We start from the raw sequence: 19,898 nt of genomic DNA on the forward strand, positions 1-19,898 counted from the left end.
CCCGACGATTATCGCGGTCGGACATCGGACGCGATGAAGAGGAAATGAACGAGGAAGCAATCTGAACAACCAAAATTCGTTCTCTTGTGAAAAATATATTAGATTCAGCGTCTACACCATACATGTCTCTATTGACGCAGAAGTTCTGCTTGTACGACCGTCTCTCTACCTCTACGACCTATTATCACCTTCTCTGCCGTCATGAATAACCAGCAGTTCCGACGACTGGTACTAGACACACCCTCTGCCAGCACTAGAGCCAACAAGACAAGTCCCGTAGATGAAACATCCCCGAAGCAAGATGCAGGCGTGGCCGGTGCGACGCCGCGCGCACTCGCCCTCGGATCAAGGATGCGCTCCAGCATCCCAATGACACCGTATGTAACTCCCCCATGTCAACCACGGACAGTCTTATGAGAGAAGAAAGGAGCAATATGAACCGCAAGCTAACTAAATTGTCTTTCTACGGTTAGGCGCTCAGTAAATAAAGTCGATTTCTCCCGGCAATTGGCCGAACAACGCCGCGAGTCCCAGCAGCCACCTACGAAACGGTTCAAGTCCTCCGCCGCTCCCAAGGGCACGAAATTGCCCACAGGGTATCAGGATCGAGCTGCGCTGCTGCGGCAAGAACAAGATGAAAGTGGCTCGGATATTGAGAAGCGCGTTCAGGCGTTGGAGGAGATGGTTAAGCTGGGGCAGATCGACCAGGCGACGTTTGACAAGATACGGTCTGAGCTCGGGGTGGGCGGTGATCTTAAGAGCACGCACATGGTGAAAGGTCTAGACTGGGAGCTTCTGAAGCGTGTCAAGGCAGGGGAGGATGTAACGAAAGCGTCCGAGGAAGTGCCGGCTTCGGCCGAAGCACAGAATGAAGAAGGGCTGGATCAGGCTGAGGACGTGGATGAGGCATTCGACCGTGTTTTGGAGGAGAAGGAGCAGACGGTGTTACCTTCTGCGCCGAAGGAAAAAAAGGAGAAGAAAGGAACCATGGCGCCGCCGCTGCTGCCTGCGAAGAAAACGCGGGATGAGATACTACGAGAGTTAAAAGCGAGCCGTGCGGCTGCGGCCGCTGCTACTGCTACGTCGCATTCTCCTGAGCCAGCGTTGGGTGGCAAATTTAAGAGAATTGGTGAATCCAAGGTTGAGAAGAAAAGGTTCATTGAGCAAGATGAGAACGGGAGACGGAGGGAGGTGCTTGTGATAACGGATGCAGAGGGCAAGACCAAGAGAAAAGTGAGATGGCTCGACAAGCCTGGTGAAGGTAACGGCTTGCTTGTACCTGAAAAAGACGCGAAGCCACTGGGTATGGAGGTTCCAGCGGAAATCGCTGCTAAGGCAGCAGCCCCTCCTTCTACGGATCAGGATGACGATATCTTCGAGGGTGTAGGAGCCGATTACAACCCGTTAGGAGACGAGAATGAGGACGATAGTTCTTCGGATGAGGACGAAGGACAGATTCAAACTACAGAAAAGACAAGCATTAGCGCGAAAGAAGAGAACCCCGCTGTCGAGCCGCACAAACCTCGCAATTACTTCTCTACCTCCGCAAAAGATGAACCCCCAGAGTCTGACCGTCGTGCTAACCCCCTAACCACGGATCCGACTTTGCTGGCAGCGTTAAAGCGGGCTGCTGCCTTGCGGCAGGCGTCACCCTCTGCGGGGCGGTCTCTGGGGAAGGAGAGGAAGACGTGGATGACGAAACTCTCTTGCGTCGAAAGAAGTTTCTGGAGGAAGCTCGACGCCGCGAAGCACTGGACGCTGCAGATTTGGACTTTGGATTTGGAGGGAGTCGCAACGAAGATGAGGAAGATGACGAGGCGGTTGTGTTTGAAAACGAAGGGAGCAAGAAGAGGAAGAGGGGTCCAAAGAAGAAGAAAGGAGACAAGAATAGTGCAGCTGATGTGTTGCGTGTTCTGGAAGGGAGGAAGAAAGACTGATTCTGTTGTAACAGTAGCATTCATGTATGGACGATTCCATGGCTATCCTTTCGAATTGACTCATTTCCACCACTTTGTGTTTCTATTATAGGCATATCGACAATCATTGTTTATGGTTCTCCGCAACTAGACCCCAGAAGGTTTTATCTTCCCATGTTTTCCACTTTGTTGTTGCCGTCCTCGACTATGTGATTTGATCGTGTGAGCACAGAGTACCATCGTATCAACACATTCACCTTGCTGGGTCTCTGCCGGTTCTTTTTCTTCTCTCACTCCTCGTCCTCTGTGCACATCGATTACCTCAGTCTTCGTTAATGGCCCTGTGAATGCCGTGCTGACGCGCGAAGGTTTTCTCCCAGGCTCGCTTGTTTCTCTCCAGGATAAGATCCCCTCGACCCCCATCTTCCTCCATCTTTACTCCAACTCTCCGTTTCACTCTGAGTTGCTTTATCCTGTAGATGAGTAGCTTAGAACTATTCCTTCGTTTCATCTTTTGACTCACTACTTCTTTCTTTTTCTTTGTCCTTCTCTTTCTCTTTTTCTTCCTTCTCTCCTGTTCCCACTTGGACTCACTTGAGACTTCATCAATTGAGCTCCAAGTTAGAGCTGCTTGACTCTATTCAAGAGCTTCATTCTTTCAGGTAAGAACCTGAGCTTTTTTCTTCTTTATCATCCAGGGATTGAGGTGGCATGGGTTCACCGAGTTATCCGTTCAAGGCTGCTCCTTCTTTCAGTTATGGCTGTCATAATGTGCCCTGGCTGCGAGCTCATCGGCCCCAGTGAAGCCTGCTGACAAGGTCTTGACTTCAAGCTTGTCACACTCCACAGCTCGAGAAGAAGCTTACCACTAAGTCCTTGCCTATGTCAAGGCTGCGAGCTTCACTGCCCGTGCAGATGTCCTAGAGGTCCTTCATGGTCCTTGGCTTCTGCTGGTGGACATGCCTGGGGCAAGACGGATAATCGTGAGAATCTGACTTGTGTCTTGCAAGTTTGCGTTCTTTGTCTGTTGTATATTGTGCTGTGTGGTCCTTTTCTTGTTCGCATCACTTGCCATCCACGAAATACGCAGATTGTACCAAGCTCTTCCATATAGTTCACACTGCCGGCTTCTTGCCGCCTTCCTCCTCTTGCCACAGCCTGCTGTCACAGACAGTCTAAGAGTCGAGAGAACGGTTGGAATTGAGCAGTACTAAGTCTGATATCGTTTCGTGCCATGCCATAGTACTTCCCTGGATTGATTAGTTGATCGGCGGAGACGGTGGAAGACCTTACCAGTCATTGTGCTGACGAAGGGGCCTTTGTGTCCCTTCTGTTGAATAGGTTATTGAGACACCTCACTCTGTCGTGACGACACAACAAGCTCCCGGCTCTGTGATGCAATCCTCGACGTAAGTTTCCCTCCATTTGAAAGGTGCGACAGCAAAAGAATCTTGCGAGCTTGTCCTAACTTTTATCCAGGTTGTCTGCCCCTGTATATGCAGGCATCTGTCTCTCTGTCCTTTGATAACGATATAAGAGGTAAGAGACTTGATCCATCAGCAGGGCGGGCTGGCGGGAAGCTATGGCAAGGAACTTACCAGCAATTTGCTGACGGTGGATGCGGGGGTGGGTCGTTTGTTGTAGGATTTTACACGTTCCACCTTTGTCTCGTTGTGGCTTGCAACTTCGATCATCATATAGTCAGGTAAGTGACTTCGTCTATGAGCAGGGTGGGCTGGCGGGAAGTTCATAGCAAGGATCTTACCAGCGTTTGTGGAAACACTGTGCTGATAGTGGACATTGGGGGGTGGTCGTTTGGTGCAGGTCCTCGTTCGAACACCATTCATCTTCTGCAAAATACGATATTGATCATACGGCATTTTCGATTAAGTGACTTCTCTATAGGCAGGGCGGGGCTGACGGGAAGTTTATCGAGAGGAAGGATCTTGTACCAGTATTGTGTGGAAACACTGTGTTGAGGGAAGTGGTGTTGATACAGGGCTTCCTCCGTGATGGGATCCATTCGCCTGCGCAGCACAAAGCCAATGAGTCGTGACACCAGGTAAGTGACATTTCTTTAAGCAGGGCGAGGCTGGTGGGAAGTTTATATGGATGGATCTTACCAGTATGGTGGAAACACTGTGCTGACGGAGGTGGTTGTTGATGTAGGGCTCCATCTCTTCGATATTCCTTTGACGGTCCACTTGACACAACGGCAGACACACCATCGCACTAGGTAAGTGACTGATCTTTGAGCAGGGCGGGCTGGCGGGAAGTTCATAGGGAAAAATCTTACCAGCAGTAATGCTGATAGTGGACGTTGGGGGGTGGGCCGTTGTTGTAGGACTTCAACCATTCGATCTTTCTTTCTTGCCCTCTTTTCAGACAGAGTCGAACATATGCCACGATCAGGTAAGTGACTTCCATAAGGAGGGCGGGCTGGTGGGAATTTTATGAAGACCTTACCAGCATTTTGTGACATTGTGCTGACAGTGGACGTGGTGGGGGATCCGTCGGTGGTGTAGGGTTTTCATCTCATCAGCTCATCCGATTGATCCCGCTCCATTCGAGCGGAATCAGGTATTTGAACGTTACCTAGGTAAGTGACTTCTCTATAGGCAGGGCGGGCTGGCGGGAAGTTTGTAGGGAGGAAGGATCTTATACCAGTATTGTGTAAACACCTTGCTGAGGGAGGTGCCTTCTGGTCCTGCAGTTCTTAGGCTTCCATATGCGGTTCACTTGTACTACGGATGCACAGCATCATAGACTGTTGTCCCCTCGGGTAAGTGATCCTCTTCGTTTGACAGGGAGGAGCTGGCCAGAAGCTGATCGAGAAAGTCCGACTAGCAGTCGTGTGCCTGTCTCCCTTCGCTTATACTGTCTGAATGACATCAAGCCGCTCACCTTAACGATTTTACGACCATGTATCTACAGGCAAGTATATTACTTTCTAGGCAGGGAGGGGCTGGTGGGAAGTCTATAAGGAAGATCTTGCCAGCATTCGTGCTGACGGAGGTGCTTTGGCTCCTCCGGATTATACAGGTCCCATTCCGTTCAATTGTTTCGTCTGCGCAAACGTGACCGGCCGACTTGCCACTGGCGAGCTTCATCTCCACTCTATTTGTAAGTGGTATCTCTTAAGCAGGGAGGGGCTGGCGGGAAGTTTACGAGAAGATCTTACCAGCAGTGATGCTGACGGAGGGGCACCTGTTCCTCCTTGTTCTTTAGGTGACTGCTCCTTGGGTTTACGGCCCGCTGTCGTTCATTCGATGCTCAAGTCATAGCATTCGCGGGAGCAGGGAACATGGCAGGAATTCTGTCAAGGGCTTGGAGTTGAGTTGTGGGCGCTTTTGACTGAACATCCGATATCTGGATGCTCATGAAAAGCGCGCACTTAAAGGCGCCTACCCTAGCGCACAGAAAGTCAGGCTTTTCGGAATTCCATTTAGCATTAGAGCCCTGGGGCCTATAGTAGGAGATAGAAACCCAGGGCAACAGACGCACGATCCGCCTGGGGATCTTCTGTCGGGACAGGCAGTCATGGTTTTAGTAAGTTGCATAAGCCATCAATGCAAACCACCAGGTTACCTAACAACCTTCGGTTCACATCCAGTCATTCTGAATTCCACAACCGCAGGAGGACTCCGTTCGAGGTGAATAAAACAGATGATCCCGTCCCAGGATGGCTCTGTCGTGAATGAAGAAGAGAAAACGAGATCCGCAACACAAGGAGAATAAGATGTACAGTGTAGCACGGATATCGAAGGCTAGTATACTATAGATTCGAATGCTGGTATCGACATTTGGTACTTCCAATTTCAGGATGCTATCATGACGATCTCCGTCTCCGAGTCTCCTCAGGCCAGGCAGGGCATTGTCTCCCCAACGGTGATTGGCTGGAAGCGATTTTGTTCAGACGTCTTCTCAACATTGGCGCTGTTTAGGGGATGGTTTAGGGATACAGTAAGTACTCTATTCAAGCTGATCAATCCTTACTATAGTTGTGAACCCGGAGACTTGTGGAAGTGGTCTACGAATCGTGCGTCTTACCAACCGACATGGATGATTACCGAATCGGGTAATGACTTCATGATGAGTCGGCGAAGGATGTCCCTCACAGCCGAGGCAAATCCCCCTATTTACTAGTAGGGCCCGCGCGATACTGAGGGAAAGTTCTGCCGGCTGGAGTGCGAAGACAATGCCTTCTTTTGGTACAGATATCGTCTTGTTTGGGGATTCCGGGGTGTTCCTGAAGTGATGCAGTTGACCATAAGCATTCCGGCTTCTTCCAGATGAATCCCTCTTACAATTTGAGTTTGATAGATGGATCCGCTAATCTGACAGAGTTTGCTATCATGGTACAGTCCCCGTGGTCGGCGCTACGCCGGGGAGGACCACCGCCAGGCAGATATCATGCTTGCCACGCAGCGCCACTCTCTGATAGCTCAGTGGCTGCTGTCAGACGTGGAGCCTGGATGTCAGCGAGGGTCATCAGATGGATGTTCCAATGACAACCCGGCGGCTTCCGTCAGCTCTGACGGTGACCCATTCCTGTCCAATACCTGACCCCGAGGAAAGGACGAACGAAGGAAACTGTTCAATGTCAACCATCGGCAATCGATCGGGAATACCAGGTTGTCAGGCGTAGGAGAAAGTTGGAGGCCAGACATGGTTCCAGAAAGAATTCTCTTTCTTCATTAGTGTGGACGAGGGGAATCCTAACGACAAAATTCAAGTTTGATGAGACGTTTGATATGGCGACAGCCACATCTCCACGTCCACGTCGTCTGGCTTACCAGTAACAAAACAGTGTGCCTTGCCATTTGCTCTTAAGGCAGTGGTCGAATAAAGCGCACACTAGGAAGCTAGTGGGCAGGCCGGCGATGCTTGGTAGTGGCGGCCCTCAGCGATCGGCGTGTTTCATGATTTTTTAGTGTGCAGATAGTGAGTCCATCCGGAGCACTAGGAGCATAGTACGTATGCAGGACAGCCACCTCGCAAACTTGATGTCAGTGGTCTCCTGCTCGAGTTCTTTGTCTCTCCTGGTGTTGACTCGACGAGTTTCGGCTTGTTTGTCGGTCAGCAGCTAGATACAGGGCTCCCTGGATAATTCCGCCCAGAGAGTAATCAAACACGCCGAGGAACTCGAGAATAAGTCTTCGGTAATGATATCTCGCGGTCAAATGGAAAGGGACATCAGAGAAATCAGAGTTTCTGGTCTGGACTGTCGTGGATCTCCGGTGGAGCATTACAAAGACCGCTAACGACACCGGGATGAGACGTGGTCAACTAACGCACTGTAGCAGTAGCAATCAATCAATACTCCAGACCTGGCTGGATGCTCACTAAATAGTGTGCACCGTTATTTCTGTCTTAAACAAAGACTGCTAATTGACGTGTTTCACTAATATTTCCTATTTCCATGAGACTCGATTATTCTTGAGCAGTCTTGAACAGACTTCGGGAAATAAAAACATGTGCTGACTAGTGTCAGCAGCCTTAGGCGCTCAGGCAGTCCAGACCCAATCACGTCTTCTCCCATTTGATCCATCAATCAATCATCATCTTCTTCATCCTCACGGATCTTTGTGGCCCACATTCGAATCCATTCTGTCTGTCGGTGGTGCCAAATCATCTTCGCAGGATGTGAGCTGTCTCCGGCTGTACCTGTACCTGACAGACATGTCTCTTCCATAGGCCCAATGGTCGGGCCATCCTCCACCGTGGATTGCTCCTGGTGGAGTTCCGTGGATGCGTGTTCGCCTAAGGAACAGGAACCCATCTCTACAAATCAGATTGCTGCATTCGCTGAATTTCCCGTTATTCAGATGAAAACAAAGCAGGAACAATGGCAATAATGTTGTCTTTCATGAGGATTGGCGCCCAGACTCTCGTTGGGGGTCTCTCTTTGTGGCGCCTACCCTAACAGACACAATCTTTTAAATGTGCCTCTTCCCCTCGACCTCTTCACCATCTTTTCATCTTCTTCTCCTCTCGTCATCCTCTCGTCACTCTCCTTTAGAATCTGCTTTTGCTGTTATTGTCCTGTGCAGTGCACGGTCAATAGTCATTCCTTTCTTGTGACTTTATCTGCTGCTTGCTTGCTCAAGCACGCCCTCACTCCCTTGTCAAATCTTTGAGGATTCTGCTTTTCGGCTCGCTCCTTACTCAACCTACTTGAAGACAAAAGAAGAGAAGAATCAAAATGGTCTCCTTCAAGAACCTCCTCACTGCCGGCCTTCTGGCCTCCTCCGCCGTGGCCGCACCCCACGGCCACCAGCACCGCCACGTCGAGAAGCGCTCCAGCACCAAGCGCGGAGCCGCCTACAACGATGTCTCGGCCGTGCAAGCCCTCGGCAGCGATGGCTCGATTTCCTGGGCATACGACTGGAACATGTTGGCCTCGGGTACTCTGCCCTCCGGCGTCGAGTTCGTGCCCATGCTCTGGGGTAGCAAGATGTTCGGCGGCTGGCTATCAGCCATCGAGACGGCCCTTGCCAGCGGCAGCACGTACATTCTGGGCTTCAACGAGCCTGACAATAGCGGCCAGTCCGCCATGTCCCCTCCGAGGCCGCGCAGGCCTACAAGCAGTACATCACCCCCTACAGCGGCAAGGCCAAGCTGGTTTCCCCCGGTGTCACCAACAGCGGTTCTGCCGGCCAAGGCTTGGACTGGATGAACAATTTCCTGCAGTCCTGCACGGACTGCGGCATCAGCGCCCTCGCCGTGCACTGGTACGGTAACTCCGCCGAGGAGTTCAAGGTCTTCGTCAACCAGGCCATCTCGTTCGCTTCCGAGAAGGGCCTTGAGAGTGTCTGGATCACCGAGTTTGCCCTCAACAACGACATCAGCACCGGCGCTTCGTCTAGCGAGTCCGAGCAGTTCCTCAGCGAGGTCCTCCCCTGGTTGGACTCGCAGCCCATGGTCGCCCGCTATGCCTACTTCATGTGTGCGAACAACTACCTGATCAGCGGAAGTGATCTCACCTCCACTGGACATATCTATGTTTCTTAGATTTCTGTTATATATTGTGGTCCGAGTCTTCCCACCAGAGTCAGTGGGCGAATACGTATACCCTTACTACATAAAGTCTGTGGGAACCGAACGGGTATTGTGTACGCTAAAAAAAACTTAGAAAACAAAGCACCCTTCACAGAAGGGCCAGTCTAGACTCTGTGTTTAGCTCTGTATTTGCCTGTAGAATTCTATTATTCTGGTTCAAAATCAATTACAAAGTAAAGAATAGCCCCATAATTTATAACAGATTCATTATTAGTCTAGTAGTCTATCTACAAAGGGAAGGTGAAACTGTGAAACATGTTGATCAATATCAAGAGGAGGGGCATTGTCTCTAACTTCAAAAGCATTATTTATGTGTTTATCTTCTGAACCATGGATTTGTGGGAAGAATAGCATGGAAAGCAATCTGATTGGTGGACGTTAGATAACATCAAACAAAATGGGCTACAGGCTCAATGCTGATTGGGAGAACCACTGTTGATCTGGGTAACCCTAATAATGAAGGTACAACCACAAAGCATTACAGGAGGATATTAGTCGACGTTCGGTTAATAAGGGTACTAACGTTTGGGTCTCATGTGAAATTGGTCCCACGCTATGCTGGATTGGAAATGCCTCTCACCGCAACCTAGGTATGAAGGAAGATGTAGACGTAGACTACTGCATGAGAATATAGATAAGGCAGTACAACTCCAGACGCCGGGGTATCCTAATATACATACATCCGCAATTTGCAATTAATCCGTCATTCCATCAATGTGTCGCCGTCTTGGTCTTTCGTCTCGTCAGTGCCGTCCCTTCTTCGGGTTGCGGAGTAGGTGGTTCGGTTTTGAGACCGTTTACTGCTTCGTCTGCGGCGACGCCATTTTCGGCATTTCTCATGCGACCGTCGTCAGAACTGCCAGCATTGTCTCCATCTCCGTTCACTTCCGCCTTCACGGCGACATCGTCGCTTTCGGCGGCCTCCTCCTTCTCCTCTACCTCCTCCCAGACGCGTACTGTCCCGTCCAGTCCGCAGCTCACCATGAGCCGCTGCTCTCCCAGAGTGCACGTATCCACGCCCAGCACAACCCCATTATGCCCCTCCAGCCGCTGCAGGATCTTCTTGCTCACCACATCCCAGCAGAGGATCGAACCGTCCTCGCTTCCGCTGACTACAAACGCTTCCGGCGGCGCCCCGGCAGCCCGTAGATCCCGAACCCACCCAGCAAGCTGTATTTCCGATTGATGTGGCCCTGGTACGTCTTGATGCATCGGCCCTCGACGTAGTTCCACAGCCGCACGCAGTCGTCGAGCGTCCAGGCGAGCACGAACTTGCCGTTGGGCGAGAACTTGACCGCCGTCACGGGCGGGTTGTCCTCGTGCACGAGCGTCCGCAGACACTGGCCCGTCGCCGTGTCCCAGATCCGGATCAGACCGTCCGTGGCGCATGAGACGATGAGCGTCCCGTCCCAGACGACGTCGATCCCGCTGACCGGGTCGGAGTGCGCTGGCAGGGACCGCATCACGCTGGCGGACCGAACATCCCATAGAAAGACCGCTTCGTCGTAGGATCCGCTGACCAGCATGTTACCCTTTGGGGAGAAGGCAATTTGGTAGACGTAGTTATGGTGGCCGACAAATGGAATCGGGTGAGCTTTGCCCTGTCAATGGAAGAAGAGACATTAGTTTGGTCAAACCACAGACGTAGACACATTGGCACTACCGTCAACACATTCCACAGCCGGATGGTCTTGTCATCCGACCCCGACGCGATCGTAGCCCCGTCCGGGCTCCAGGATATTGTGGAAATACCCGCCAAATGCCCCTCGAACGTATGGATGAGCTTCCCGCTGCGCGTATCCCAAACCTTGACGGCCCCGTCGGCCCCTAGATACATCAGTTACACCCCATCTCAACATCGTGTCTGACAGCCGAACATACCTCCACTGGCGATCATGGTAGAATCAGGAGAAAATTTCACCGCCGATACGCCCCGCAGATGCCCTCTGAGCAAGAACTTTTGCTGATAAGTCAGTTTCTCCGGCTTGGGCGGCGGCGGAGGAGCCGGCGGAGGCACTGGCGTAGGCGACCGGTCCGAATACGCCTGGTCAACCTCTACATCCCCCGCGCTCTCGTCCTCATCTGCCTCAAGCTCGTCATCCTGATAGCGCTCCGACAACTGCTCCTGGGCGCTGGTCTCGGAGTGCGACGGGCTGCTGCGTCCGCGGTTACGCGACCGCCAGTAGACGTCGGCGTCGACGGCCAGTTCATCAGGAGATTCTGAGCCGCTGAAGCTCCGCGATCGACGGTAGGGTCGTTTAGGGGTGTACACCTTTTGCGCAGTCCAGCTGACGCGACGACGTTGCTCGTCATGGTCGGAGAGAGCCGCTAGCTCATCCGACGAGGAGTCGATGGGCGAATAAACATGTTTACTCTCGGGAGTGCTGATGTCCTGCGTAGACAAACTCTCTAGTCGGCGACGTTTAGAGCGATGATCTGAATTGTCCATTTGGGGCCGTGTCAATTGACTGGTAAGAAGCTAGGGATGTGACTCTCAATGGCAGAGACTTGTGATAACAATCCCGCGATAATGAAAATCACGCGGGCCAATGAGGCCTTACGGCCTGAGGCGGTGAAGACGTGACTTCATCGTTGTCCTCAGTTTTCAGGCATGCAATAATGTCCTTGACTTTGGCAAGAAACTGCGCTCCGCATCTGTCTACTGCTTTTGAAATAATTTCTTCCGATAGATCTTCGAGAATGCTTCTGATACAACATTCATCGATCGTTTGATATACCGACAGACACAATGGACCCCTCTCGATCTCCCTCTCCGTCTCTGTCCTCCCCGCCCTCCGAGATCCGCATCCTCACCCTCAACTGCTGGGGCCTCAAATATCTCGCCAAATACCGCCATGAACGACTCTCTGAGATCGGCCGTCAACTCGCTCTCGCCGACCCTCCTCCCCAAATAGTCGGTCTGCAAGAATGCTGGACGCAGCAAGACTACGAGAGCATCCGTCAGCAAACCAGCCACATCCTCCCCTATGGCAAGTTCTACTTTGGCGGCATTTTCGGCGCGGGACTAGCCATCCTCTCCAAATGGCCCATTGAAGAAAGCACCATGTACGCCTACCCACTCAACGGCCGGCCCACAGCCTTCTTCCGCGGCGACTGGTTCGTCGGCAAGGGCGTCGCCTGCGCGCGCATCCGGTTCGGACCAGACGTCGGCGACGTCGCAGAGGTATTCTGCACACACCTGCACGCCCCCTACGAACGAGAACCCAACGACTCGTATATCTGCCACCGCACCGCGCAGGCGTGGGAAATCGCCAAGCTGATGCGCGGCGCGGCCGAGCGCGGACACCTCGTCATCGGACTCGGTGATTTCAACATGATCCCCTCGAGTTTTGCGCACCAGCTTATCCACGCGCATGCGCCCGTCCGCGATGTCTGGCAGGTCCTGCATCCGGACTCGTCGGTTGGCGCCGCGATCGACCTGCCGGAGCAGAAACGGAACAGGCCAGTGCCCACGGCGGAGTTTAACCTGGTCGAGAACGGCGCCACCTGCGACGGCAGGTTTAATACCTGGCGGTGGAGTAAGGAGGATCGCAAGCGTCTGGAGAAAGGAGAGGATGTGCTTGTCGATAAGGACGCACCCTGTCCCCGCGGGAAGAGATTGGATTACATCTTCGTCGGGGACGGCGGGTACCCGCCTGCCTATCCTGCGCCGCGGTGGTCAGTCCAGTCCGTCGGGGTGGGCATGACACAGCGGCATCCGACGCTGCGCTGCTCGCTGAGTGACCACTTTGCCGTGGAAGCTGTCATCAGCCGGACAGCCTCTCAGACAACAGAACCGAATGAAGTCGTGCATCCCGTATCCAGTGCGCCCAACGCCAGCTGTACGCCGGAAACATACGACCGCATTATAGGAATGATTGACAAGTATGTCCGCCGCGAACGCTCCCAGCGCCGCTGGCGCCTGGCCCATTTCGTGGCGTCGGTTGTTGTCTCGATCGGCTGCTTTGTTGGGGTCTGGTGGACCGGCGACCATCTCCCGTATGTGGCCTTTATCTTGTGCTTGGTGAGCACGCTGAGCTTCGGGGCGGGGATCTTGGATGGGCTGATTGGCGGGTTATTCGTGTCGAGTGAGCTGCGGGCGCTCAAGGAGTTTGAGTGGGAAGTCCGCAATGCGAAGCGCAGCGTTGAGCGAGCGGGTGCTCGGGGAACGACCAAAATCGAGGAGAGCCCATGACTTGGGTCGTTAGGCTTATAAGATTACGACTGTATATATTCCTACCGTAGAGGTCGCTAAGTGTACTAATATATTAATTTACGAGAGGACGCGGAAAAGAGTTCAATTGAGTGTCATTTTTGAGACTATTCGTGATCAATCCATGTCATGAAAGAGTGAAATGGAAATCCATCCATCACCAAATTGCATTGCATCCAGCATTCACAGCAGCCGTTCACTCGGCACACTGGCGCTGACGCTCATCAAAGACCTTAAGGGCCTCCTCGGCAGCCTTGACACCGCTGAGCACCATGGCGCCAAAGGTAGGCCCCATACGGTTGAAGCCGTCGATCTCAGACAGCTCCATTCCACCGATGATCAGACCCTTGGCGACCTCACGGGTGTTCTTGACAATAGCGTCCTCGGCGGAGTTCATGTCAAGACCGCGCATGCCACCGAGCTTGTCAACGGTGTTCATCGACACGAGTCTCTTCGCGCAGAAGGCACCAAAGGGGCCATCGTGACCGGTCGTGCTGATGACCAGGGGCGCATTGATGGTGTTGGGGTCCATGCAAGAGTGGTCGTCGTGGTGGAGGGTGACGAGGGTCCAGTTGACGACCACGCCGGCAATCTGGGTGTCCTTGGCGTCACCGCTAGCGGAGGGCCGGGTGACCAGGTCCTCAACAGCGGTGGCATTGAAGAGCTTGACGTTGGGGAAGGAGAGGACCTTGGACATCAAGGTGGAGGTGAAGAGAGAGGCGTGCTTGACGACGACGTAGTTGGGGTTCGCCGGGTCTTCTTCGTAGGGCACGCCAACCTCATTGAGGAAGACCTCAGCAGGACGGCGGAGGATCATGGCAGAGAAAAGCTGGCCTCCGAGCCAGGCACCACCACCTGAGAGGAGTTAGCTTCGAAGCGTATGGTTTGTGCAATTGTGTACTGACCAGGAGAGACCGAGGCCTCGATGATAGCAATCTTCAAGTCAGGACGAGCTTTGGCAAGCACGTACGCAGTGCTCAGACCACAGGAGCCAGCACCGACAATGACAATGTCGCTCTCGGCATACTTGTCCAGATCCTGGAAGTAGCGTCTGGTCATAGCACGAGAGACCTGGCTCTCCCTGATAGGAGCGAACTTGAAGTCATCCCACTTGCCACCGAAATGGTCAAGGAGGTGAGTCTGGGAGGTTCCAGAGGCAGGAACAGTCTCAGGGACCACAACCTTGGCCCTGATGGTGGGAGATGGGGCCACAGCGGGCTCAAAGATGGCAGCTGGGGGAGACATTTTGAGTCTGTAACTGGTTAGCTATTCCACGGACGTGGACAACACAGGACAGAGGGAAGGCATGATCCTTTCGCTGGTATTATCCAGATCAAGTTTTGACCGTATAATCTCAGAACGAACCCACCCATTGGCACCGTGGCTCTCTCGGATGCACTCCAGTCAAGAGTTACGAGCTCCAAAAAGAGATACACGTTGTTGTGCCAACGAATGAGAACGAACACCGGCCCACGCCCAAGATTTACCTGAGATACCTTGATCATTGAACGAACAGCCCAGCCAAAGTGATTCCATGGCTTCCATCGATAGAAGACGACCCAGAGGGTCGAGTCATAGGTGTGTATTACATTGCAAGTGGATAGTGTTGGCCTATAAAGTGGTTAGCACACTACGAGAAAAATCCAAGGGAAGAGAGGAGAACTTGTAATAGCTGTAGATAGAAGCCTTCTGATGGACGATGGTAGGAAGTGTGATGAAGAGTAGAAGAGAGAGAAAAGGTGAAAGGTGGGGGGTGGCAGGAGGGTAGTTTAAATAGTGTGAGTAATGAGCTTACATGCAGCCAGACAACTCCGGAGTACATCCTGCATCGTACCCTGGTTAAAGGTTCTATCATTTCCCTCAATTGGATAGTTCCATTTAGGATTGACGTATTAACGGATCAAACACAACTCAAATTTGGGTTTGATAGGATCCAATTGGTGAATCTATGCGCTATCCCCTCCAACGACTCCCGGAAATCCCCGCCATCGATATGGGTCAGTTTACCCGGTGAGCTTCTCAAGTAACCGAGATCGGCGTCATATTGACGGGATGGACATCATAATGTCAACAATCGTGTTAACCCACTTGATTCGATGACTCACTTGATCGTCGAGACCCTCGAGAGACTCAGACGTAAGGTGGTTCTGTGGTTGTGCATCCGTTGACCCGCTCTCCACAAGATATGAGGATGCAGGACTAACGGAGTACAACGGTCCGATTAACTACTTCGTAGCATTCAAACGTTCCTTTGCTATATCCTAGCTGTACTGGGAGATTGGTAGCAGATCTGAGTGCCCACTCGCACGCCATACTCGTCGATCCAATTTTTCCTCTTCCCAGCCTTCTCAATCGTCTCCGCCCGTTCCTGCAGCATGTGCCGCCCAGTAGCAGCAGCAGCATCGTCACTGACAATTATCCGGAGGCACAACGTATCACATAATTCCTTCTTCTTCACTGTAGACGTCCAAGTTGTCTCCAATCGAATTCTCTCGCCTGTCTCCGGGACCCGGCCTGCCGGATACACGTCCCCGATCAGAGCGGCAACCCGGCCAAGGTACTGACACCACCATGCCTCCTGCGCCGAGACACATCTGCTAAGCTGGTGGTGGAATGTCTGGTCTGTGGGAGGGAGGTCGCCCTCCCATCGCTCGCAGAGGATCAGAGCAAGCAGAGCGCGATCAACATGCGTAAGGTTGTTGATTGACGCCAGAATCCCAGTGGTTGTGCTATGAAGCGCAGCAGCGGACTGGCTGGCCCGGTGCACCTGAGAATGCGCGTAGAGCATGTTGGCAAGAGCAGTTATCAAGCCAACACTAAAGGATTCTGGTGCTTGCAAAGATGCTTTTGGTGATCCAGAAGTTGGCAATGCCTGTAGAAGAAGGTCCCTGATTGCCTTTGCAGATGGAGGCGCGTATGGCGACGTCGCAGATAGAAGAGGGTGCTCTGCCCGAATCTCCTGTGGAAGTCGATCAAATAAAAAGCCCTCACGTACTCCTCCCTGACAGAATTGTATATGCGTAATAGCAGGTAGAGCGTCCATGATCACATTGACCAAAACAGCCACCGCGGGGATCTGTGATGCCCGCCGCTTCGATACTCCAAACACGCTGACTTCAGAAGCTGAGACCGTCTCTAGAACGGATGCCGTATCGTGGAAATCCTCCCTGTGTGCTCTGTAGCCATTGATAATCGGGATCGGGTACGGATTGACCTTAGACTGGTTCATGAGCATGTATCCCCAGCCCCTAAACCCCCACCACAGAGATACAAGTCAAATGTACCACTGCGCTTAGCAGCCTCAACGAGACGCTCAGGAAGCTGTAGACGCGCGTACGCATCCTGGAAATTCCTCGTCATCTCCTCCTTCAACTTTGCCTCGGCATCCCCGCCTTGCCTCCTCGCCTCTTCCCAGCGCTGCTTCAACGCTGCTGCCCCGTACGGGAAACTAAATGAACCTAGGGGACTCGTGGTCACTACCCCATCCTCTTCCACAACCCAGGTAATCTGCGTACTCCCGCCGCCAAGATCCATTGCAAGTCCGGCGACAGAATGCGAACTACTCGCAATCCCCAACGCTCCGATACGCCCCTCCTCCTCTTTGGAGAGCATGCGTACCTCCCAGCCCGTGCGGGCCTTGATCTGCGCCCGGATCTCGTCAGAGTTGGGTGCGGTGCGTGTGGCCTCTGTAGCGAGCACGTGAATGTTGTCCGGGGGCACGCAAAAGTCATCGCAGGTGATTTTGAACCGCACGAGTCGGTCTACAACCTGCTCGATGATCTCTTGCGAGATGGGCCCCCGCACCCTCTTCCCGTTCTCCGTCTGCGAGAATTGGGCCTCGTAGAGCGAGATCCCCACCCGGTCTTGGTAGATTGTCGGCAGGAGCCGGGCTGTGGGCGAGGAAACGTCGGTGATGGAGAATCGAATTCCATTGCTGTTTTCTGGTCAGGTTGCTGAAAGTGAAGATAGCTGATGATCTGGCCGCAGGAGTAACGGGAGAGTTTCAGTGCTTTTAGCTTACCTTCCCATGTCCACCAGGCCATACAGGTTGGCCGTATCCTTTTTTGACTCTATACTCATGTTGACCGCGCAAATCTCAGACCGAATATGAAATTATTTGTTGGTATCCAGAAGTCGGTACGCTCAAGCGTTTTATGGCGATAAAGGAGCGGCCAGAGCGACCTTCCAGTCAAGAAGATGAAACTCCTTAAACCCACAAAAGAGGAGCTGGATACGGTGCAAACTCTGCCTCTCACTGTAGAACAGTTGTTAAGAATTGACTTTGGAGATGCGATGGACAGTCAGGACGATGCGAAAGTCAATCGAAGATAGCCTGGCCCCACCAAGAAAACACACGCAAGGAGTTACTATCACTGGCAGCGATGCAGCCATATTCGGAGCGTCCTGTAACATTATAATCTCGAGAAGAACCAGGATAAATAGATTTAGGATCTGTCATCAAGTCTAAACATAAGACGACTTTGTTTCCAATCATATTCTTATATCGTGCCAACAATCCAGCTTGGCTGCATATCACAGCCCCTCCCGCATTTATATATCAGATATCATTTCTAATCAAGAAAGCCGTCATCATAATATCTCATAGGACATAGCGGAATCTAGACCCATAATTCTCCTCTGCCACGCCATCATCGTCTCCATTGGATCCTCCTTCGGCAGATTCCTCGTTCTTGGTACCATATTTCTGATCCAAGCGTTTGTTTTCCCAAACCAAAAGACACCGTAAGGTGAGTGCTAGTACAGTCACAAATATCATAAAAGCGGCGCAAACTGATTGCCCTCGAACGTATCGAGGCGCGTCTCTTTCGGGGAAGATATTGGTGCCCAGAAAAGGGCCACATTGTCCGACCAGGTTGAGAATTACAATCCCCATACCTCGTCGGGTGTCGGATCCTTGATTATCTAGATGATTGATTAACCTCTGATCAGACGATATGAGAATAATGATGACGTACTCAATACCCAGGGAAGTATATTAGCGATAGAGGGGAAGACTCCCACTGCTGCCAGAAACACACCAAGATAACGGACCCCAACTGAGGTGCATGTGGCGAGCAGCACATATCCAATAGCCCCAATGAGCGACAACAAGGTAATCATCAGCCCTCGCTGTTGCAGTCGATCGGCCAACCAAGTTGTGGCAATTGTAACAAGGAACGAAGCGAAGTATGGCGGTGCTGTGAGCCCCTGGGCGTTGATCGACGTGAAGCCCATGTCTTTGAGGATCTTGGGAAGGAACACAGGGAGCGAAGAAAAGCTCACGTTGCAGCTGAAGTACATCAACTGTAATTCCGTATCAGTACAACTTGATCGAGAATCAAGAGAGAGCACAACCTACCGCCGTGATCCAGGCTTTAACATCCAACAGGGTACGACCAACATCCTTCCAGTCAATGCCTGCTACACGCTCGCCCTCACCGCTCTTCCGGAGCCCTCTTGCTCGTGCAACCTCTTTTTCTTCATCAGTCAGGAAACGGGCAGACGCTGGGTGATCTGGCAGGTAAAACCAGGCAAGAAAAGCAGCAAGTATAGAGGGTGCCCTTCCACTAGGAACAGTAATCGCCAATTGGCCAACTTGGAATGGCCAGACGTGATTCCATATGCCAGGGCGCCTGCAAATGTATTGGCCAGAGGCGCAGCAGAGAAGAACAGCCCGATACGTAGACCGAGTTCGTGACGGCGATAGAAGAAAGACAACAGGTATGGTGTGCCAGGTCCGAACGCGGCTTCAGACACTCCAAGAAGAAAACGGAGGGCCATCATTCCCCCCCAATTCTGTGCCGCAGCTTGACAAGTCGCAACAATGCCCCTGAAACATTTAGGAGGGTGGTCGCACACAGAACCGGGTCATCATGTGACACTTACCAGCTCATCACAGTGATCGCTGCCCAGCGATGAGGTGGTAGAATCTTCCACATCAAGGCTAGAAACTCGAACAGCGTGTACGCGATGTAGAAGATCGTCAGAAGCCAAGAATAGCGATGTCCACTCAGATGCAAATCTTGTTTCATCCCAGCTATGTATGCATTGCCTGTATATAGTCAGATGGAAATCTTGTTCCACTCCAGACAAAAAACAAACCTATGTTAGAGCGATCGAGTAGCCCCAAAAGATCTAGGCTCAATGTTCTTGTTAGAAACAACATTTAGAGTCGACAAGGCGGGGGAGGACTCACACAAGAACCCCAGAAGGGTTGGAACCCTTAGATCCAATTTTCTCAGAACCCGGCGCTCGATAGCCGGGTCTATAGTGATGGCCGATGCAGGCATCGAGGGCAGTGCTGTGTTGTTGTCTTCATCCGGATGGACCGCGTTCTGTTTCTCCGTGTCAACGTCGGGGGCTTGGTCAATATCGTCTTTCATTTGATTCTTAGGAGTATCATTATCCTCGGGGAGCTGCATGGCCGAAAGTGATGCTTAAAATGAAGGGTATCCGCTATGAGTGCAAAAGAGTTGACGACAATAATCGAAAGACATTGGGAGAACTGTAGGAGAACGAGGACATGATGCGCTTTTTAACAGCCGAGTAACGCAGTAACGTCGGCAATACAGGTGGGAAAATGCTCCGATCTATTGAGTGATCTGCAGCGTTTAGGACCAGGACTGCGATCCTCCTGTGGCCCAGAATGACTGAGGTTCGGTGAGGGGGGAGAAGGAAGTGTGACCCCATGTGCAGTGGCCAACACT

General features: G+C 52.2%; 8 protein-coding genes across 8 annotated transcripts; 3 read left to right on the plus strand and 5 right to left on the minus strand.

The window, feature by feature from the left end:
- Positions 1-12: 12 nt before the first annotated feature.
- P174DRAFT_511269 (uncharacterized protein) lies at positions 13-1,937 on the plus strand (the record flags this gene model as incomplete). The annotated part of the gene is made up of 3 exons (XM_024831777.1): positions 13-377; positions 474-1,720; positions 1,750-1,937. The coding sequence occupies exons 1-3, from the start codon at positions 202-204 to the stop codon at positions 1,935-1,937; spliced, it is 1,611 nt and encodes a 536-aa protein (XP_024684129.1). The 5' UTR covers positions 13-201.
- Positions 1,938-3,271: 1,334 nt separating this feature from the next.
- Positions 3,272-4,398, minus strand: P174DRAFT_429894 (uncharacterized protein; the record flags this gene model as incomplete). The annotated part of the gene is made up of 4 exons (XM_024825593.1): positions 3,272-3,406; positions 3,515-3,651; positions 3,792-3,943; positions 4,040-4,398. The coding sequence occupies 4 exons, from the start codon at positions 4,396-4,398 to the stop codon at positions 3,272-3,274; spliced, it is 783 nt and encodes a 260-aa protein (XP_024684130.1).
- A 1,873-nt stretch (positions 4,399-6,271) lies between these two features.
- Positions 6,272-8,930, plus strand: P174DRAFT_459059 (glycoside hydrolase family 128 protein; the record flags this gene model as incomplete). Its single annotated transcript, XM_024829732.1, has 5 exons — positions 6,272-6,274; positions 6,309-6,469; positions 6,495-6,560; positions 8,100-8,474; positions 8,525-8,930. 5 exons carry the CDS (start codon positions 6,272-6,274, stop codon positions 8,928-8,930), a joined length of 1,011 nt encoding a protein of 336 aa, XP_024684131.1.
- Positions 8,931-9,523: 593 nt separating this feature from the next.
- Positions 9,524-11,462, minus strand: P174DRAFT_440111 (WD40 repeat domain-containing protein). Its single transcript, XM_024826975.1, has 4 exons — positions 10,860-11,462; positions 10,642-10,805; positions 10,141-10,579; positions 9,524-10,099 (listed from the first exon to the last, which is right to left on the minus strand). Exons 1-4 carry the CDS (start codon positions 11,425-11,427, stop codon positions 9,690-9,692), a joined length of 1,581 nt encoding a protein of 526 aa, XP_024684132.1. The 5' UTR covers positions 11,428-11,462; the 3' UTR covers positions 9,524-9,689.
- Positions 11,463-11,613: 151 nt separating this feature from the next.
- P174DRAFT_440112 (inositol phosphosphingolipid phospholipase) lies at positions 11,614-13,260 on the plus strand. The gene has a single exon (XM_024826976.1). The coding sequence runs from the start codon at positions 11,728-11,730 to the stop codon at positions 13,171-13,173; it is 1,446 nt and encodes a 481-aa protein (XP_024684133.1). The 5' UTR covers positions 11,614-11,727; the 3' UTR covers positions 13,174-13,260.
- Positions 13,261-13,268: 8 nt separating this feature from the next.
- thiA (thiamine thiazole synthase) lies at positions 13,269-14,808 on the minus strand. The gene is made up of 2 exons (XM_024826977.1): positions 14,097-14,808; positions 13,269-14,046 (listed from the first exon to the last, which is right to left on the minus strand). The coding sequence occupies exons 1-2, from the start codon at positions 14,434-14,436 to the stop codon at positions 13,388-13,390; spliced, it is 999 nt and encodes a 332-aa protein (XP_024684134.1). The 5' UTR covers positions 14,437-14,808; the 3' UTR covers positions 13,269-13,387.
- A 601-nt stretch (positions 14,809-15,409) lies between these two features.
- Positions 15,410-17,565, minus strand: P174DRAFT_449943 (retrograde regulation protein 2). Its single transcript, XM_024828895.1, has 3 exons — positions 17,213-17,565; positions 16,529-17,125; positions 15,410-16,439 (listed from the first exon to the last, which is right to left on the minus strand). The coding sequence occupies exons 1-3, from the start codon at positions 17,269-17,271 to the stop codon at positions 15,446-15,448; spliced, it is 1,650 nt and encodes a 549-aa protein (XP_024684135.1). The 5' UTR covers positions 17,272-17,565; the 3' UTR covers positions 15,410-15,445.
- A 130-nt stretch (positions 17,566-17,695) lies between these two features.
- P174DRAFT_440116 (putative MFS transporter) lies at positions 17,696-19,684 on the minus strand. Its single transcript, XM_024826978.1, has 7 exons — positions 19,388-19,684; positions 19,294-19,326; positions 19,078-19,243; positions 18,788-19,021; positions 18,551-18,752; positions 18,168-18,495; positions 17,696-18,114 (listed from the first exon to the last, which is right to left on the minus strand). The coding sequence occupies exons 1-7, from the start codon at positions 19,611-19,613 to the stop codon at positions 17,792-17,794; spliced, it is 1,512 nt and encodes a 503-aa protein (XP_024684136.1). The 5' UTR covers positions 19,614-19,684; the 3' UTR covers positions 17,696-17,791.
- Positions 19,685-19,898: the final 214 nt, after the last annotated feature.

The sequence above is a fragment of the Aspergillus novofumigatus genome, assembly GCF_002847465.1.
Source record: "Aspergillus novofumigatus IBT 16806 chromosome Unknown P174scaffold_3, whole genome shotgun sequence".
NCBI lineage: Eukaryota > Fungi > Ascomycota > Eurotiomycetes > Eurotiales > Aspergillaceae > Aspergillus > Aspergillus novofumigatus.

Coding starts and splice junctions, on each gene's coding strand:
- P174DRAFT_440111 (XM_024826975.1), bottom strand. CDS start 11,427: ATGGACAATTCAGATCATCGCTCTAAACGTCGCCGACTAGAGAGTTTG. Junction 10,806..10,859: donor TACCATGATCGCCAGTGGAG/GTATGTTCGGCT, acceptor TGATGTATCTAG/GGGCCGACGGGGCCGTCAAG. Junction 10,100..10,140: donor TCGGAAATACAGCTTGCTGG/GTGGGTTCGGGA, acceptor CGCCGCCGGAAG/CGTTTGTAGTCAGCGGAAGC.
- P174DRAFT_440112 (XM_024826976.1), top strand. CDS start 11,728: ATGGACCCCTCTCGATCTCCCTCTCCGTCTCTGTCCTCCCCGCCCTCC.
- thiA (XM_024826977.1), bottom strand. CDS start 14,436: ATGTCTCCCCCAGCTGCCATCTTTGAGCCCGCTGTGGCCCCATCTCCC. Junction 14,047..14,096: donor CGAGGCCTCGGTCTCTCCTG/GTCAGTACACAA, acceptor AACTCCTCTCAG/GTGGTGGTGCCTGGCTCGGA.
- P174DRAFT_449943 (XM_024828895.1), bottom strand. CDS start 17,271: ATGAGTATAGAGTCAAAAAAGGATACGGCCAACCTGTATGGCCTGGTG. Junction 17,126..17,212: donor GGCCTGGTGGACATGGGAAG/GTAAGCTAAAAG, acceptor ACCAGAAAACAG/CAATGGAATTCGATTCTCCA. Junction 16,440..16,528: donor ACGAGGAATTTCCAGGATGC/GTACGCGCGTCT, acceptor GTGGGGGTTTAG/GGGCTGGGGATACATGCTCA.
- P174DRAFT_440116 (XM_024826978.1), bottom strand. CDS start 19,613: ATGCAGCTCCCCGAGGATAATGATACTCCTAAGAATCAAATGAAAGAC. Junction 19,327..19,387: donor AACCCTTCTGGGGTTCTTGT/GTGAGTCCTCCC, acceptor CATTGAGCCTAG/ATCTTTTGGGGCTACTCGAT. Junction 18,753..18,787: donor ATCACGTCTGGCCATTCCAA/GTTGGCCAATTG, acceptor TCCTAGTGGAAG/GGCACCCTCTATACTTGCTG.